At 38.4% G+C, this 18,111-nt stretch overlaps 3 protein-coding genes across 5 annotated transcripts; 2 read left to right on the top strand and 1 right to left on the bottom strand.

Moving 5' to 3' along the window:
* Nucleotides 1-1,679: 1,679 nt before the first annotated feature.
* si:dkey-24l11.2 (uncharacterized protein LOC100034462 homolog) lies at nucleotides 1,680-8,793 on the top strand. Of its 2 annotated transcripts, none has more exons than XM_042496574.1 (13): nucleotides 1,680-1,727; nucleotides 2,329-2,406; nucleotides 4,034-4,639; nucleotides 5,494-5,553; nucleotides 5,657-5,709; nucleotides 5,789-5,933; nucleotides 6,108-6,484; nucleotides 6,590-6,818; nucleotides 6,916-7,030; nucleotides 7,256-7,373; nucleotides 7,466-7,577; nucleotides 8,350-8,462; nucleotides 8,622-8,793. In XM_042496574.1, the coding sequence occupies exons 3-13, from the start codon at nucleotides 4,040-4,042 to the stop codon at nucleotides 8,689-8,691; spliced, it is 1,992 nt and encodes a 663-aa protein (XP_042352508.1). In that variant the 5' UTR covers nucleotides 1,680-1,727; nucleotides 2,329-2,406; nucleotides 4,034-4,039; the 3' UTR covers nucleotides 8,692-8,793. The 2 variants fall into 2 exon arrangements, with proteins under 2 accessions (XP_042352508.1, XP_042352509.1); XM_042496575.1 differs by lacking the exon at nucleotides 1,680-1,727 and adding an exon at nucleotides 1,739-1,755 and having other exon boundaries at nucleotides 5,512-5,553.
* Nucleotides 8,794-8,886: 93 nt separating this feature from the next.
* On the top strand, nucleotides 8,887-10,400 carry ch25hl1.1 (cholesterol 25-hydroxylase like 1, tandem duplicate 1). The gene has a single exon (XM_042496576.1). The coding sequence runs from the start codon at nucleotides 9,358-9,360 to the stop codon at nucleotides 10,186-10,188; it is 831 nt and encodes a 276-aa protein (XP_042352510.1). The 5' UTR covers nucleotides 8,887-9,357; the 3' UTR covers nucleotides 10,189-10,400.
* A 1,934-nt stretch (nucleotides 10,401-12,334) lies between these two features.
* On the bottom strand, nucleotides 12,335-17,775 carry kti12 (KTI12 chromatin associated homolog). 2 transcript variants are annotated; one of them, XM_042496206.1, is made up of 9 exons: nucleotides 17,570-17,775; nucleotides 16,694-16,745; nucleotides 16,555-16,607; nucleotides 16,408-16,481; nucleotides 16,219-16,298; nucleotides 15,928-16,087; nucleotides 15,762-15,824; nucleotides 13,191-13,259; nucleotides 12,335-12,524 (listed from the first exon to the last, which is right to left on the bottom strand). In XM_042496206.1, the coding sequence occupies exons 1-9, from the start codon at nucleotides 17,718-17,720 to the stop codon at nucleotides 12,381-12,383; spliced, it is 846 nt and encodes a 281-aa protein (XP_042352140.1). In that variant the 5' UTR covers nucleotides 17,721-17,775; the 3' UTR covers nucleotides 12,335-12,380. The 2 variants fall into 2 exon arrangements, with proteins under 2 accessions (XP_042352140.1, XP_042352141.1); XM_042496207.1 differs by having other exon boundaries at nucleotides 12,336-12,524; nucleotides 16,408-16,463.
* Between the last annotated feature and the right edge of the window lie 336 nt (nucleotides 17,776-18,111).

Genomic DNA, 18,111 nt, shown 5'->3' with positions numbered 1-18,111 from the left:
GAACACTTTTCAAATATAATAGGTTACAGATTTTTACCCTGTAAAAAAATGTAATATAACTATTGCAATTACTTCATCAGAGTAATATAACTTATAACATTTGATAAATTTTTGATTACTCTTCTAAAAATGTTCTAAATTGGGAAAAAAAAGAAAAAATGTGCATAAATAGGCAATGCTAAGGCATCCCTGCTTGATGAGGTGCAAAGCAGCAGAATGAATGCTATATTCTGCATGTTAACATTTTGCAAAAAAAGTAAATAAATAAATATTTGGATGTAACCCCTTTGTAATCGCCAACATTTTGACAACTAACTGTAATTTAATTACATGTTTTTCTTAGTAACTGAATTACATTTATTTTGTAAATTAATAACATAGAACTAATTACTCCCCAACATAGTATGTCACACTGTAAATAGGCTATAAGGAAACACCATATATCCATAACACAAAACTAACAAAAAAAAAATTAAATGGTGAATCACAAAATACAATTAAAATCTTAAAAATATAGTATATGTTAAGCTGATGTGTTTTGGTGTCCTGAAGTGGACAATGCAGACCAAGAACACAGTCTGGCCTAATATTTAGTGTAAACGAAAGATGCCAATATTTCTTTATATATATAGTTAATATTGAGGAACAACAGCTTTAATTTGAATCATTCTGCTGTTTTTGGCACATCAGCAGGCCCATTGCAGTTGCAGTTTTACTGTGAGAGAGAGGAAAAAAATGTTGAGAAATCAATCTCACAGCAAGGTCAATTTAGTGGGCTTAGTTATTAAGGAGTTTTCAGTCATATCCATAGACTGTGTAAACAGGATATCATATGTTTTCATCAGGAGAAGGAGTAGGGGTTTTCTGAGCACTTCAAGTTTTATCCATGTTGGCTTAACCCTCCGCAACTTGAGCAAGTTGACTTGATCTCTTTCAAAAACCTGGGAAGAGGATGAAAAGCAACTTAACAAAAAATGACCCCAAAATTAGTAAAAAAGATATAAGAAAAATAAGCAAAAGAAAAAGAAGAAAGGTTTATTAAATAAAAGAAAAAGAAAAGACTTTAAGAAATGCCTAGATAATAAGACAATTATAAATATAGTTTTCTGAACATATGTCCTCAGTTTTTGATCTCATCTAATAATCCCCCAGCTAATATTCAGATAATTTCTATGTCACTTTTTATTTACTTTATTTCTGAATTCTGTGGGACACTTTTACCAAGTTACTCATTATGTTTTTACTGTGTTTTTGAAAGAAATCAAACAATTCCTCAGTTTTCAAAACTTTCATGTTTCTGAATGAGGAGAAAAATTAATTTAACAAAAAAAGATTTGATCCAGGTGTTAAATGTTGAATAATCTTATGATAAAAGGTCAAGAAAAGCTACTAAACTGGCCTGTCACATGAGGTGTCAGTGTTGTCCCAGCTCAACAATGAACTTTATACCTCAGCCTTAAAGATTACATGGGTGTGTAGGTAATAATGCAACTCTAGCTGTTAAGGGTCATGTGATATAACAAAATCTCCATGGTTTTCTCAGCTGGTCAAGAATAAACTCTGAACCTCTTCACTTCCGTTTCACACTCCCAAACTGCAGAGGGCGACAAAATTACCCAACCGAGTAGGATCATGGATGCATTATAGGGCCCCGCCGTCGTACGTAATGACGCAGGATACGATTCCTGTAGCACGTAACGATTTAGTTTATTGAGAGATATCAGCAGGTAAGGCCACTTCGAGAGGTTATTTGAGGTATTTCAGCACTTATGTTTGTATCATTACAGTGAATATACTTTAACGCGGACCCTTGTGTGTATCTGAGGCGATTTCATCTGAAATCAATAACTCATTTGATCTGAAAAAACACTCCCCGTGTCGAGTAAAAGTCAAGTTTACCTAGCTAACAGATAGCTAATGTCTATTTCTGCCCTGTTTAACAGCAACTAAGAGTAAAATGCACAAATGTCACGGCATTGAGACGATATTTGAATACAAATTTAGAAAATGCGGACGATCAATGGACCCCGCGTTAGGCTAAATGTAACGAAAACAAAACATTTTTGGGGTGTTAATAGTCCCTTTTGTATAACATACTGGTAGATCATTCACGAAACGTTAACATAGAGCAATAAAACAGGCTCAATACCATCGGATTGACCTTTGAATATGTGAAATAGCCTATTAAACTGAGGCACATTTAACACTGAGATTGTCCACGCTATCTGGCCAAAGGTATATGGACACACATTCTGTTTTTCAATGGTTAGGCAGTAAAAACGTGTTTTAAAAGTTGTTAGTAACATTTTATTTGTGTGTGATTGAAAGGACGAAAAGGATCTTTGAAGAAGTATCCCAGCTGGCTGGAGGGGCATGTCTGTCTCTGTGTTGGGTTGACAGCATTAGGTAAGTAAACAAACCTGAGCTGTAGCCTACATATCATGGGTAAACTGACCTCCTGCAACTTGGTTTAGTGTCTCGTTCAACAAGCTAAGGTGCGGAACAAGTGAGCGCTTCCTTATTTTAAAGGGGAACACCAGCTAAATTAAGAAAAACAATATGTTATTTCCATGAGCAGTGAAAAGACGATTTAACAGAGATGTTGATGTGAACTGTATTTTCTGGGTTGATTGTACCAAAACTGTTGTGAATCTATTTTTGCATTGCCTCACTGTGAAGAATTTCTGGCTTTATTCATTAAATTTTATTTCTTAAAATAGTGATGAAGCCTTGCTCTGGAGGATTACATACTTGAGGAAAGCCCCTTACAAAATGAACATGATTAATCTTGTTGTTATGATGGGCAAATTCCATATCCATGAATGTAAATTCACATTTAGAAGACTATGCTGCATTGCTATTAAAAAAAGCTATTAAAACTGTAACTGCGTGTCAGCTGTTCAGTATATTTTTATAGACCCATGTCCTCCCTAGTGATACACTTTGTGTGGAAACAAAAAAATAAAAATAAATATAGGAGCAATAAAGTTCAATTAATATTTTTGAACACTACTCTCTCTCAAAGCCAGAAACCAGAGAGGTGAGTTTTGTACTTGTGATGTCATCAAGTATAAAGTCTGGAACGGCTCCATAGACAATGAATGGGAGCTTGATTTTGTGGACACACGTTTCCTTTTTTATACCCAAATGAGCTTGATTTTATTGCAGTGTTCTCAGCTCTGAAACAGAAAATGTTCCTATACACTCAGATCATTGCCCTGGCTGCTCTGAGCTCCACACTTTGTACCCCATGACGTCACAAATTTGAATTATAGCACTTAAGCTATTGGATTTAGGAAAAAGTTCTTCATATTTATAAATATATTTTTGGACTTTCTAAGACCATAAAAAGTATGAATTTTTAAAAAAAATATATGTGTAGTTATGAGCCTAAAAGGCTGGAACCACTGTTTATGAAGATGGTGTTTCACCTTTGTTGTAGCAGTTTGGAGAAGGTTTTTGTCTGTTTTAAGATAACGTTGCCGCTGATCGCTAAGCATTAACATAAACAAGTGTTGTTCCCAGTTAGGTATGGAAGAACTTTCCAGCTTCAGCGTCTTGCTACGACTTTTGTGGCTAAACGAAAGCAAATACCTGTATCGAGGTTCCAAAATCTTATCAGAGGTCTTCTCAGAAGAGTGGAGGCTGTAACCACAAATGGATGTTTGTGTATGTGTGCCATGAGTGGGGCACCTCATCACCGTCTGTCCTGCTCTGAAAAGAAAAGAGCAAAACAATTTGGTGGAAAGTACGACATGTGAACAGTTTGTATTCACATATCGGATGGCGTTCTGATGTGCTGTTGGTATCTGCACTCTGGTTTTACACACGAGTCTGCGTGCCATTTTGTTGTGCCACAGCTGTTCCGTCCTCAGATGCTGAGTTTAGCTCATGACCATAGCATGTGTCCATGAAGCAGGTGATTCATGATGTTCGTGCCACATGTGCTGAATACTTTTGTCCCTCTAGTGTTTACATATAAGTCAAAGAAGTGGGGACTCTTTAATGTGTGTTAATGTATTCATTCATTCAGGTGTTAATGATGGAGAATGGTGAGGGAGAGGGGACGGGTGAATCAGAGCCTGTGCTTGATACACGGCAGCTGTGTCGCTTCTTCTCTCAGGGAAGACACTGCAATTTTGGGAAGAAATGCAAATTCCTACACATTAGAGATGATGCCAGAGCTCATGAGAAGAAAACAACCAGGACGCACAGCCAGTCAGATGTCACATTGCCAAACTCAGAGGTCCCTGGAGGAGATTTGGTGCACAGGCCTCCCAACTCCAGGGCTGCCCCAGCAGCTAGCCGCCGCCCCTGTCGCTACTTTGTCTCAGGCCACTGCACCATGGAGGACAGATGTCGCTTCTGGCATCCACCACAGTTCCCCCCTGTGGACGACCAGCGTGCTCCTGGCAGTTACCCAAGACCTGCGCAGAGGATGCCACCAGTGCCCCGTCCAAGCATCCTCCAGGAGGTCAAGCTGTGTGACCTGACAGAGGATATGTCCAAGCAGCTGCGGGACACAGAGATCAATCAGTTAAAGAAGCGTTTTCCCAAAGATCAGCTGATTATTCAGGAACGAAGTGATGGAAAACTTACGTATTACAGGGCAACTGTTGAGGCCATGGATCCAGACTGGGTAAGTATTTTAATTATTTCTCCTCTTCTCCACTGCAAGCTTTAATAGAGCAAATATCCACCCATGTATTATTTTGATAATATAGCAAAGCTCATTTTTAATAAATGAGAATGAACAAGTCTCTCCATGACTAATCAACACGAACTACGTATATTTTGAGACAAATACTGAAGTCTCTCCAAAGACAGTAAATAAAAGAAACATTCCTACTTTGCTGTGACAGCACCCATGGTGATTTTACTGTGAAAGGGTAATTGTTCATTAGTAGGGGATACATGGGATTTGCATCACTTAAACTGCACCACTGAGATTCAGTTAAGCCTATTTGTTTTATGAGAAATGGGGTGAAGTAGTGATTAATCTTGGCTATTTTGGCTCATTTGAGAACAACTAAATACAAAAAGATATATTTGCTACTCAGCCATTACCTTATGATGTTTCTAAACCACTAACCCCCAGCATACAGTTAAATATAGTAATTCATTTGACAAAATAAATATTACTGGCACATCAGAACTGTAAATCTGCTTGATCAGCATTGTTGTAGAAGCTATAAACTACAAGTTTCTCTTGTAAATCATTAATAACCTACTTTAAGTTTAATGTAACCAACCATACGTTACATTGATGAAAAATCCTACAGGATTATCTGGAAATAGGCAAGGCAGCTTTTATGCATAATACATTTCATGCAACAGGGCAATCCAAAGTGCTTTACAGAGCAATAAGATATAAAACATAATAAAGGATGCAGATTAACAATAAAAGAGTAAAGGGATATAAAAGGTAGAATTAAATACTAGATGTTTTAACTTTTTCTAACAAATTTACTAACTCTGCGTTTTAACTTTTAGCCTTTTGATTTAAAAAAGGTCGACATCATGGTGAGCTTCCCAGACAGTTATCCTCATGAGGTAAAGACCACTGCTTCCATTTAAACCACAGTCTCTGTAATATATATACAATAAATGGTTGACATGGAATAACAGTTCTCATCATCTTAAAATATTTTCTTAGGTTTTCACTATAGACATACCGCTGGACCAGGAGCTGCCGCCAGTAATGGCGAGGTAAATCATGTAGTTATAGTGAAACTTGTATGTTTAGAGTTAATGGTGTTGCCATTTATATAAATCTCTGTCTACATAGACACGTACAGCAAGCGTCATTGGAGTGGCTTCAAGCCAAGCACGCAACCAATCAGCTTCTGGGAAAGATAGAGCTGCTCTTCCGGCCTTTTCTACGCTGGCTAGATCGAAGTTTGGAGAGACTCTTTACGGAAGGAGCCCGGCAGGTGAGACTGCAGTGTGCAGAAACTGGAGATCATTTGTATTTTTTCTCTTTGAGCTTGCTGAAATAACCTTAAATTTACTGCTTTTAATCTAATTTAATCCTTTTTCTTTTATTTATTATTATTATTTCATTTATTTATATTATGCTGAAAGATTTTCTCTTGAATGTTTTGCAGCTGAAAAAAGACATTGATTTAGAAAAAGCTGGATTGCAGTTCATATCATACCAGGAGCTTCAGGCAGCTGTGTGTAAAAAATCTGGAAATTATCTTTCATCTGACGCCGCTGCTGCAGGCGAGGAGGTCAGTGATGAAGGCAAACTGGAGAAGACAGAGGATGAGAGGACAATGGAGGAAGGGACATTAGTGCAGCAGGAGGGTCCAGGTTCTAATGAAGGGCAGCAGCAGGGGGAGGACACCAGTCATCTGGTGGAGAACATTAAGATCAGCGATCCCCGTAGAGGCACAGAGATGAAGCTGCTGGGACTGAGACTGGGAGAGAACACAGCTACTGTCGCAGCCCAACAAATCACCGTTTGTCTTCAGTGTAACAGGCAAGGAAGAAAAGCTAAACGCATATCATATGTATCATAAATTAGAGTTAATTCATTTCGAATGGCACACAATTGAACTCTTGACTGTTTGTGTGCTGTCTGCAGGTGTAAGGTGACCGCAGATCTGACGCTGACTGGAAGGGCACCCTGCACAGCTCAGTGTGAAAAGTGCAGTGCAAGCATCAGTGCTGCGTTCAGGCCCTGCCTGCTGCACCATTACAGCGATGTCCTGGGATACCTGGACCTCTACAATGCTACACCCGCTGACCTCGTGCTTCAGGACTGTGACCTCATCGTGGGCTGCCTCAGCTGCTCCCAGGAGGGCCCTGTGCAGGTGGTTTTTCAAAATTAGCACTGTGATTTATCAGCAGAAGTGAAAAATTGAGATCTGGCCTGGTCTGAAACTTTTTTTGTCTTTTAATTTTTACCAGAACCTTTCCTATGGTCAAACAAAGGAGTTTAATTGTGAACACTGCCACAGCAAACTAAATCTTATGGCTGAGAGCACAAGATTTCAGTATATTCCTCCACGCGCCAACAGAACAGGTCAGAGCTCACCTACATTTGCTCTTAAAGGGATCAGCAAAGATTCAAGATCTTAGCAAACTGCCACAGTTGGCTCCCTCACCAGTGTTACCTCACATTGTTATTTAAGGAGCTACACAGAGCACAAAAGCCTTTAAACACCAGCATTTATGCATCTAAAAATGTAAATGTTTGTTGTATCTAAACACACCAAAAAGGCCAACATGTTTTTTTTCCTTGGTGCAGGTCGAAGTGCTGCTACTGTTAATTACAAGACAATAAGAGATCCTGCTGTGCAAAAAGGGAAGCCGCTGCCAGAAAAGGGATCATGCAAGCATTACAAACAGAGCCATCGCTGGCTAAGGTAGCATCATCATGCTATCATCGTTTCATGTATCTGACGTGGAAGCTCCAAAAAGCACATTGTGAAAACTTTGCACCTCTGACTGCCCTCAGGTTTCCATGCTGCGGTCGGGCTTATGCCTGTGATGTGTGCCACGATGAGGACCAGGACCACCCCATGGAACTGGCCAATAGGATGATCTGTGGCTACTGTGCCAAAGAACAGGTGAGCGAAAGACTTGGCGTGACATTATATTTTAGCCCCTGAGATAAGATGAAGGTTTTTTTTATACCGAGGGAAATTGCTTAAACTGTTATCCAGGCAGACTTCAACTTAGTTCACCAACATTGAAGGTAATACTAGCAAAGAGCTAGGCCAGCTACTGGACGCATGAATGCATACTGCTGCATTCACATGGAATCAGGTAGACGGCAGACGGCAGCTGGACAGCACCTTCTGTATGGCATGGGAAAAACAAAAAAAAACAACAGTTTGACAGAATGGCAAAATGGCAAAACTGATGATATGACAACATGCTGCGATGGTGATATTGTGTAGTTTACAAAGAATTAGTGAAATATATTAAATACAACAATTGAATAGTTATTACTTTATGTAATTTTTGAAGTAATGTCCAGTAATTGTCCAGAGTGCCAAGGTTTTCACCTTGTGTAAAGGAGCTATTTAAGATGCGGACATAAATTAAGTTAAAAAATGTGATCAGTAATGCCGTCCACACTTGCAGATACATGGCATGACCTCACCTAATTTTACCTTTCTCCTCTTGTCCACTAAAATCCATAATAAATCCAAAATAAATATCCAGTTGGCAATCTACTTCCCCCTTGATTCTGTGAACGCAGCATAAGGCTGTTTTTAATATTATTTTATTTCCTGTGCTTTTATAGATACATTTGGATTCGTATGTGAGACTTTGCCTCTGAATGGAATTTTTAAAAAAAAAAAAAAATCATCCTTACCTTGTTTGTTGTTGCAGCCATACAGCAATGGAAAGCCTTGTGTCAGCTGCGGCAGCATGATGACGAGAGGTGCACGCACCAGCCACTGGGAGGGAGGACTGGGCTGCAGAAACAAAGTCAAAATGGCAAGGTACATCTATAAGGTCCACATTTTTTAAAGTTTATTTTTAACATTTCTTGATTTATTTATATTTGCCGGGTTAAAACAAATTGGTAGTAATGTTTTTATTAATTAAAAAAATACTTTTTTTTGTGGTGCAAAGATAAAGAGTTTGTTTTTTCTTTTCAGAAATGATCGCCAAAAATATGCCAACACCAACAAAACCATTTCAAGGAAGGCTCTGGGTGAAAATAAGTAGTTGGCGAAGAAGAGCATTATTGCCTTAATTTGTGACAACACGTGACACGATTTCAATGAAATTTTTGCACATTTTCACCAATAAATCATGTTGTTATGATCATTCAGTGTGAGACATGTTAATATTTAAAATCTGGACATTTAATTAGGACCCCCACAGAGGACCCCCTCCCTAAAAAGTCTTACGGGGCACTGAATTCATTAATGTAAACTTAAGGCAACTTTTTGATTGAATTTGCCTTAAGCTGTAGGAATCCTATTTAATGTGGATTGAATTGGATGACATTTTATTCTAAAGTATTGAGAGATTTCTGCAAAGCAAAATGCCTGTCTTCTGCAACTCTGAGGAGAAAACATTTATATTTCACTTACCAAAAACATGTCCTTGTCCTCCTTTCTTCCATGCATTCAGCGATTTAACCTTGTACTGGTTAAACGGATGAAAGCGTATCAGTTTGTTGTGTCTGATGCATGGTCCTGAGTGGCTTTGTTAATCTGCTTGTGAAGGTCTGCTCGTTAACATTGAGCTGGAAAAAAAAGCAGCTGGTCTGTTCTGACTGAGAGAAAAGCCCCTTCTGTTGAGCTCCACTATATAAAGGCAGAACTTTGTGTTGATCCTGAGACTTGCAGCAGCAGCAGCAGCAGCTTTCAGTGGAGCTACAGCGAGATGTTGAACATCAGTGAGATGCCTCTGCAGGTCCTGCCCTCCAAGGCCTCGGACCGTCTGCTGCAGCCATTCTGGGATTATTTGCTTCTCTACCACCTGCCTCTCATCTCATCTCCTTTCTTCCCAGTCCTACTAGCCTTCTCCAGCTATTTCTTCTTCAGCATACCTTTTGCTGCACTGGACCTCTGGGGAGAAAGACTGCCTTTCCTCTATCAGTACAAGATCCAACCAGAGAGGCAGCCAACAGTGGGAATGATGGCTAAGAGCTTCATGACGGCGCTGTATAACCACATATTCTTTGTTTTGCCAACTGTGATAATCAGCATGTTCATACTGCCTACACCAACGCTGCCACAGGATGCTCCAACATTGTATGAGGTATTCATTGACGGACTGGCTGTGCTTCTCCTCTTTGACACTCAGTACTACATTTGGCACTTTGTACATCACAAGCATGCACAGCTTTACCGCTGGATTCATGCAATCCACCATGAATACATGGCACCTTTCTCCTGGTCGACTGAGCAGCTCAGCATCCCAGAACTGATGACTGTTGGACTCTGGAGCAACCAGGACCCCATTCTTTTAAAGTGCCACCCTTTGACCACGTGGTGCATCACAGTTTTCAGCCTCTGGCTCTCTGTGGAGGACCACATAGGTTATGACATACCGTGGTCCCTTAACCATCTGGTGCCTTTTGGTCTGCTGGGAGGTGCACCGGCTCATGACATGCACCACCAGAAGCCAAGCAGCAACTACGCTCCTTTCTTCAGCCACTGGGACAGAATCTTTGGCACAGCCGTTCCTCTGAAGAAAAAGACAATGAAGTGAATGCAATTCTGTAAACACTGCATATGTTGTGGGTTTTTTTTCTTCATTATTTTGGCACTGTCACATTCACAAATCATGACTTTTCTATCTTTTATTTTATAGCACTTGTCAGTGCTTTGCTGCTATTTTCTTTGTGGGGCTATGTGAGTTAAAAGGTGTGAAAAGTTTATTTTTTTATGGCTTTTCATTCAATAAAATAAATTTTACAAAGATTCTTGCACTCATTTTTTTCTATTGGTCTTATGAGTAAAAGTCATATACATGTTGACACATCCAGTACATTAGTCTCCATGCATGCTATGTGTGCACTATCACACTGAAATCATTCCAGTAAAGCAGCCAAAAGTACGTGGCTGAATTTGTAAGCAAAGCAAGGGCACATTCCTGCACATAACTTCCTGTTCTTTGCTTTTCTCACAATCTTCTTACATAATACCAAGTCTTTAAAAGAGCCTGACACAGCAATATTTTGCTTACAAATCCTGCACAGGAATAAGAAGCTTCCAAACAAGAAATCCAAGTACTGTTTGTTAGGTCTGTCACCACAAGGTCAAGTACAATACCAGCGGGATTAAGGATAACCCGTACTTGAGAAAGTGCTGAGCTTTGACTGGGCAAAGTCTGACTTGAAAGTGGAATTTATTACAAAGAATGACACAGCAAAAAGTGAGTGAAAAGGTAAAAAAGATGGGAATTAATGCATGTAGAAGCCACATAATTAGGTATCAAAGCATGTGTTATGTTGAGCTTGGTGGTTCATAACTGACTTTGGAAATAGAAACTTCAAAAATCAAAAATTCAACCCAAAGTTCTCTAATTGAGTCATCACCATGAAAACTGAGCAGCGCCATCTGCTGAGGAAGATCACAAGATGAGGCTGAAAGCTCAAGAAAGTTTAAATGGACCTTTTGATGGTCAAGTCAACAGTTCAGTTTTGCCAAAATGTCTCCATGGTTTCTTCCAGAGGTGGAGCCAAGCCACTGTTTTTGCAAGTCACAAGTAAGTCTCAAGTCTTTGCACACAAGTCCAAAGTCAAAACTGACAGTTCTTATGTCCAAAGTCCTGTTTCCAATTTCAAGTTCCAAATGAGTCATTATGTGCTCTTTAACAAATGCAATGCCATTTCAACATAATACATTAAATGTACAAAAATCATGTTTGCTTTTTAATGTATTTGTCAAAAAAAAAGTTTGCTGAAAGTTGTTGCATTTCCGCTGTTTTTTCAACCTGCACTTTTTGCATAATGTAATTCATATTTTTTGTTGACCAAAGCATAGCTTTTGTACAGGAATGAAACTATCTTCGGTATAATTTTTCTATGTAGTGCTCAGAAATGTTTCCTGCAGCTTGATGGGATGCTGTCTGATTGGTTCAAACAAAGTGAATCAGGGAGTCATTGTTCTTAAAGGAAGTTATGAAGTATTTTCACGTCAAAAAGTTCAAATCCAAGTGAAGTCATTAAACTTCAGCCCCAAATTTCTGATAATAGCCCCAGATCCGGATGTATAGGCTACACATATTTCTCAAAAAAAAAAAAGAATAGGCCTAACAACGACTACTTTTACAGCTCAAGTCAATACATGTTTAATGATAGCATTGTTAAGTATCCTGTACTTAATAATTACTAACGACTACAATATTTTTCTGATAAAGTTAAAGGTAAATGAGGTGCCAGAGTGCTTAAAAAGAGCATCACAATAGAGCATATTCATAAAAAATTAAAAGGTCCCAGGGAAGGCTCCCCCTGGACCACCCTACTAAGGTCTAAGCTATGTCCCCAATGTCCTCAAACCCCAGAAACACCCCTGGTCCTATGTCTTTCATGTTTAAGTCCAAGTGGAGTTTCAGGTGTCACTGCAAATGTCCGTGCTGCATAAGTCATCAAATTTGTGACGTGAGTCCACACCTCTGGTAGAAACCTTTGGCTTTACGTGGTTGGGCCTTCACAGCTGACATGCTTGTGTCTAATTTGTATAGAATTTACAGGTACTGCACATGGCTTTTCTGCTGTAAGGACACTTTTTGTAAAGATCAATTTCTGCTCATTAAAAAATGCAGTGCTTTACTTTTAAATTCCAAAATGTTTTGTATTTTAATTCTCTAAAGTGGCCAATAACCCACAACCATGCACCAAATATTTAAATATATTTATTTGTCTAAAAAAAAAAAAATCATACCAATGCGATAAAATGTCAGTGAAGGCTCTTATTTAAATACTGCACAAACATGTTAGAAATCTGCCCTGTGTTCTCTGTTGGATGCATCTTTGTGTAGCTGATGAACTGGCGCCGTAATTTCCTTAGCTCTGCCATGTTGATGTTCCTGGTGAGCTCGATGTTAAAAACATCAGGTTAAGGACATTCAAATACAACAAAGGATACATATATTTCTAAAGTAATCCTGAATAGTGATAAGTGTAATGTGTGATAAGTTACTAGCCAGAAAAGTATCAGAAGGAAACAGTGTCACACCTCAACCTTTAAGGAGAACACGAGGCAACAATACAGAGTGCTGAATGTTACTGACGTCATCCCAAATGATGCACCCGTCACTGAAGTTTGACCAGCGCAGAAATGTCCTTTTAAGTGAGCTTCTGCCCAGAAATTCATTTCAATCGAAGTGGTTGCTTCTTAGAAGGTCTGACACGTTGCAGCTGCCAATACAAATCCGCTAATCTCTGTCATTTGGCTTCTCTCTTGTATCCCACAGCATGTCATTACAGGCAGGACCTTTACCAGTGATTGGCTGCTGTGCCTTTCATTTAAACGTCTTTGATGGACACCCCCACCCCCTTTTTCCTTCCTTTCTCCTTCAAACAAATCATTTGATGTTCAGTACTTTGCCTCCTGCTGCTGAGGGAATATGACTCTTTAGCACAAAGACAAACTGCAGACAGTCATTAGCTGTGAAAGGTCACTGCTATGTGGACACCTGACAACCCACATGCCAACACATCACCAAAACCTGCAACGTATGGACGTGTAAATGTGTAAAAAGGATATCTTTTCTGTAGCTCCTGGAACTTGAATCAGATCCCCAGGAACACTCGTCTTCTGTGCATTAAAAATTGCCTGAAATGACATTTGTCAAACACATTACATACAGAAGAGTGTTTTTACTGACAAATACAGCTGCCTGGCAGAAGCACAGTGGGTTTGCACACAGAGTTAAATGGACTGATGAAGCCAAATTAGAAAAGAACTTCTAATAATTCATTTAATTTATAATGGATTTGTTGAAAAATATTTAAAAATGTGCACGCAATGGCATTTCATTTGTAGCTTACAATGAGGTTTTTAAATGAAGCTTTGAATGTCTATAAGCATTTTGTCATCACCTCAAGATTTTTTTTTTTAAATCCTCAAAAAAAAAAACAATCAAAAAATAACCTCAAAATAGATGAAGTGATTTGTCTTATTTAGTCTTTTTTTTAAAAAAGCACAAAAAAAAATTATGTCTTCAATGAATATGTCATTTACATTTTTTTAAATTTAAATATGCAACACGGCAACAACCATGGATTGAAGCTGAAAATGTCCTACATGTTATGAATTTTGAAAATGATTATCTTTATACAAAAAAATTGTTTAAGTTATCAGATTTTCAATTTAAGATTATCATGGCCAAAAGAGTTCTCAGTAACAATATTATTGTGACATGTACAGAAGATTTGAAAAAAGAAAAAGAAAAGAAGTAGCATTACACTCAAAGTACAAGTGTAGGAATGTGGAAAGAGTCGGTAAATGTACAAAAGCATTTAAAAAGAGCAAAACGCTTAATAGATGGTGAAAAGGCAACACGCTGGCGTTTGGGGAGGGAGACTAAGTGAGAATGGAAAGAAACAGAATGTTTTAAGAGGCACTGGATTATTTAAACAATATTATCATATAAGTATTATAACCATGATAGCAATATTTCATCTTTAAATATCACAGTTATTGTCACTAACTTTATATATCACAACACCTCTACGTTTGGACTTAACAATGCTCTGTAGTTACTGGAAATGTCTAGATCACATGAGTTGAAAACAATCCTTGCAGCCACCCTGAAATCTAAATCTAAAAACAGTATAATAATACTAATAATATTAGTGTAGCCTTATTTTTATCTGCAGTGGTGCAGAAATATTGTTTTTAAACAGAATGAATAGACACGTGTGATGCCCCTGTGGTGTCATCATGAGGACTGACACCACAGGGGTGTCAAAAAAAAACTGCACAGCATTCAAATGTTGATTTAGTATTTGAGTGATATTATAGAAGATGTGAAACTCGAAGTGAACTTCGAAGAGCAGGAGATTTCTTATTGGCTAACAGCAATTAGCAGACACAACCGATCATATAAAAAGGCAGATAAATAATTACAGGAGCAAAGGTGCTTAAGTAACAGGACACGCAACCTCATGTCAATAATGAACCTTGACATCACCCATTTACAGAGGGAGGACATAGTGCTGATTGCAACGCATTAGGCACACATTATTGTCTTTTTGCCATTTACCCATTGTCCAGCTGGTCCTTATGTAATGTTAATGACTTCACCAGTTGTGTCTCTTAGGAAAGAAGGCTCAATATCAAAATCAATATCAGAGACCTGTGGTACATGTTCCAAACACTGTCATATACATAACATTTCAAACAACATAAAGAGAACTGCTTCTCATTGAGTCTGATCAACAAATGTTGCACATATTGTGCTCCGTCAGAGGCGTTCTAAGTTCAGGGTAGTCTGTGTTGAGATTGCTAAGATTAGTTCCTCAGCATCGCATCAGCAGTGTCACACCGCCAAACTAAAAATGCACACTGATCCAATTAAAGGCATTAAAATGTTACCTATTGTCTTTCATGTAACAGATATGGCCTATAAATGGATAAAATAAATTGTCAACTCCAGTCTCTGAATGAACATAAGCAGACATCCTGACATTCTGTTGTATTGATACATTTCTCCCGAGCTGCAGAAAGGTGAATTTGGATGACTTCAACATTTGTGCTTTGCATATTGAAATTTAAAGCAAGTGTTTTTTGGACTAGAGGCGGGTTTCTACAGATTTGTGCAAAACTTAAGCAATTTTTTCAAAATGTCGATAAAATACAACTGCGAGATGACTGTGTTTCCATTGAGTGATGCTATTCAGCTTCTCTCAAGATGTTATGTGACTTCTCCTCTCACAAGAACATTCCAAGAAGCATGGCGATGTATGTTCAAAACAAAACTGGCGGTCATTATTTCCAATCTAAGGCGTTGTAGGCGTGTTATTGGAGCGATAATGCAAAGGCAAGCCTCATACGTGGCCGCTCCCACGTATGAGGGATTTCTGGGAGGTAATAGTCCACATTTTCACAGAATTGTGGATTCAAAACCTCTGGATGATCTGCTCAACTTTTGAAGAGTTATGTGATGCAATAACAGCTCTTGTAGCTCCTGCTGCATCATGAGGGAGCCAGTTCCTACTGACAAGCACATAGCCATAGCATCATGTGACCTAGAAAAGCCAAAAAAGTGTTTCCATTGCAGTTTTGCAAAATATGGCATTCTCAAAATCGCCTGATAAACATATGAAGACATACCATTAACACATCTTGTGTGATCTTGTCCAACTCGTACAAGAAGTTTGCAGATGACAATGGTTGCTGCAGAAAAAAAAATCTCAATTACTACTGACAAGTCAAAAAGGCAGCATGCATCTACTGAATATTACATGCTTGTTAAATAACAACACAGCATGTGTCTTACACTCTGGGTAGACTGGTTAGGTGGGGGTGCTTTTCTTTTGAAAAGTGCGTCAGAGATGGCTTCAAATGGAAGCATGTCATCTTTCAGGATGGTGAAGAGAGGACTGTCCCATCGGTTTCTGGAGTCTGGAGCTTCAAATCTCAGCACTAATGCATCAAAGCTATAAGAGACAAACCAGATGCCACAAAACAAAAGTGGACACTGTTGATTTCCACAATTACAGGCACAGACATATGTTTTAAAATCTATACAAATATGCACCTCCACTGCATGAGTGGACTTCTCACTCACATGTCCTGGCTGTACTGCTCAGCAGCATCTCTGCTGGTATTCCACGTTGAGCTCTCTTCATCTGATGTCAAACAGTAGACCTTTAACAAAAGAAAGCATCTGATTTTGACTTGTGAAAATAATGTTTAGGTCATGTTTTTTTTCTTCTAGATATTAAAAATCTATTAGTTATTACTCTAGTACACTCACCAGGCAGTGTGGTGTCTGTGTGTGTTTGATGAGACAGAACAGTTCATAGCGGTAGCCTGTCAAGTATTTCAAGTCTTAAAGTAAAAGCATGAACAAATAATATTTCAGTACAGAATCTGCAAAAAGAATATTATTAGCATGAGTTACCTTTTATGTAATTCAATGAATCCAAAATCACAATGTCATCCTTGTTGACTTTCCTAAACAGAAAATAAAAGGTTAAAAAGGATGTGACGGCTGAATATCAGTGATAAATCTAGTCCAAAAACAGATTTGATAAACTCACCTCTCTACCTCGGCTTTCAGAGACGCTCGGACATTTTTTTCCTTTTGGGAATCTGCAACACATCCAATAAGGTTTAGATGATAGCAGGAGTATGCAAAAGTAACGGGTCACTTTTATAACTCCAGTCTTCTCTGTGACTTGTCATTTGGGATACCAAACAACAGATGCTAAGCTATTCGCAGCACGAACGTTATATATTTCAGAGAACATTTCATTGAATATCAGACAATTTGGGAAAAAAAACAAAACAAAAAAACCCCCAAACAAACAAAAAAAGTAATAAACCAGTATAAATTTAATTATAAAAACATGTGGCTTGTTCTAGTAGCCGATTATTTTAATGGTATTAAACTTTAGCTGCTGAAACATTCAGAAACCTATTAGATGTTAATATAAGGCATTTTGAATTGTGCCAAGCAAATGGTTTTGCAAACCAAACATAACGGTTATTAACAAGTTATCCACACATTTAAGTGGTGTATGAAATATTAATTATCAGGTATGCAAATATAGACATTATGTGCCTTCTGCACACCAAAATCCATTCAAAAAGTTAAAACATTAATTCTAACCAAACTCTCGATAATCCGTAATACACTGCAATTCTTGATTCATTTGGTAGCATATTTTATTTTCAGTCGGCAGCACACCGCACAATAACATGACAACAAAAACGAGTCTATTGTTAGAAACGTTTATCATCACATCTCTTTTCCAGTTCAATTATCCTCGGTTCACCCAGTGACATTACAGTGAAATACTGCGGTTGTATTAAGATAATATGACCGCGTTGGTGTATATCTAACATGTAGGGGAACTGTGACTATTAACAAACACTTCTATGAAGACATAGCTAATTTAGCTAGCGTAACTTGCCTGCGTAAACTGTGTTTTTCTCAACGTCCAGAGCTCCGTCTCCGACAATATGAACCTTTCTGTCGGTGCTTCCTTCAAAATGCGCCTTCAGCTCTTCTGCTCGTCGTGTTTTACCGCTACAGGGGTAACCACACATCACTATTAACGGCATAACTACAGAGAGATAGTAACTCAACTTGCCCAAAACGGTGTAAAGCACATTGCCACTTCCACCCGGATGTGATAACTGCAAACATTTTTACAGACGACCTACAGGGGGCGCCAAAAAAGCTAACTGAACCATGACGGACTGTGGCCATACTGCCATATCCGTTAGGGACTATTCGTTATTTATGAGAGAGGAGGCGTGGTGGGAGGCATGTCAAATACTTTTAAACACTGGGGAAGGACTTTTATTATAATTATTATTTTGACTTCGGGTAATACTATTACTACTACTACTAATACTAATACAAAGTGCCTTACAAGGTTCATCCCAAATTTAAAATAATGCAATATTTAAAAAAATAAATCAGGCAAGAAACAGTGACCCCAGCAATAAA

Source organism: Plectropomus leopardus, chromosome 11 (assembly GCF_008729295.1).
Source record: "Plectropomus leopardus isolate mb chromosome 11, YSFRI_Pleo_2.0, whole genome shotgun sequence".
In the NCBI taxonomy this organism is placed as follows: Eukaryota; Metazoa; Chordata; class Actinopteri; order Perciformes; family Serranidae; genus Plectropomus; species Plectropomus leopardus.
This window is presented reverse-complemented; position numbering and strand designations above follow the sequence as displayed.

What these genes read in the sequence shown, in the direction of transcription:
- si:dkey-24l11.2 (XM_042496574.1), top strand. Translation starts at nt 4,040, where the DNA reads ATGATGGAGAATGGTGAGGGAGAGGGGACGGGTGAATCAGAGCCTGTG. An exon ending in CAGACAGTTATCCTCATGAG is followed by an intron (nt 5,554 to 5,656) that starts GTAAAGACCACT and finishes ATATTTTCTTAG; the next exon opens with GTTTTCACTATAGACATACC. An exon ending in CTGCCGCCAGTAATGGCGAG is followed by an intron (nt 5,710 to 5,788) that starts GTAAATCATGTA and finishes CTGTCTACATAG; the next exon opens with ACACGTACAGCAAGCGTCAT.
- ch25hl1.1 (XM_042496576.1), top strand. Translation starts at nt 9,358, where the DNA reads ATGTTGAACATCAGTGAGATGCCTCTGCAGGTCCTGCCCTCCAAGGCC.
- kti12 (XM_042496206.1), bottom strand. Translation starts at nt 17,720, where the DNA reads ATGCCGTTAATAGTGATGTGTGGTTACCCCTGTAGCGGTAAAACACGA. An exon ending in GAAAAACACAGTTTACGCAG is followed by an intron (nt 16,746 to 17,569) that starts GCAAGTTACGCT and finishes GATGTGTTGCAG; the next exon opens with ATTCCCAAAAGGAAAAAAAT. An exon ending in CTGAAAGCCGAGGTAGAGAG is followed by an intron (nt 16,608 to 16,693) that starts GTGAGTTTATCA and finishes TTTTCTGTTTAG; the next exon opens with GAAAGTCAACAAGGATGACA.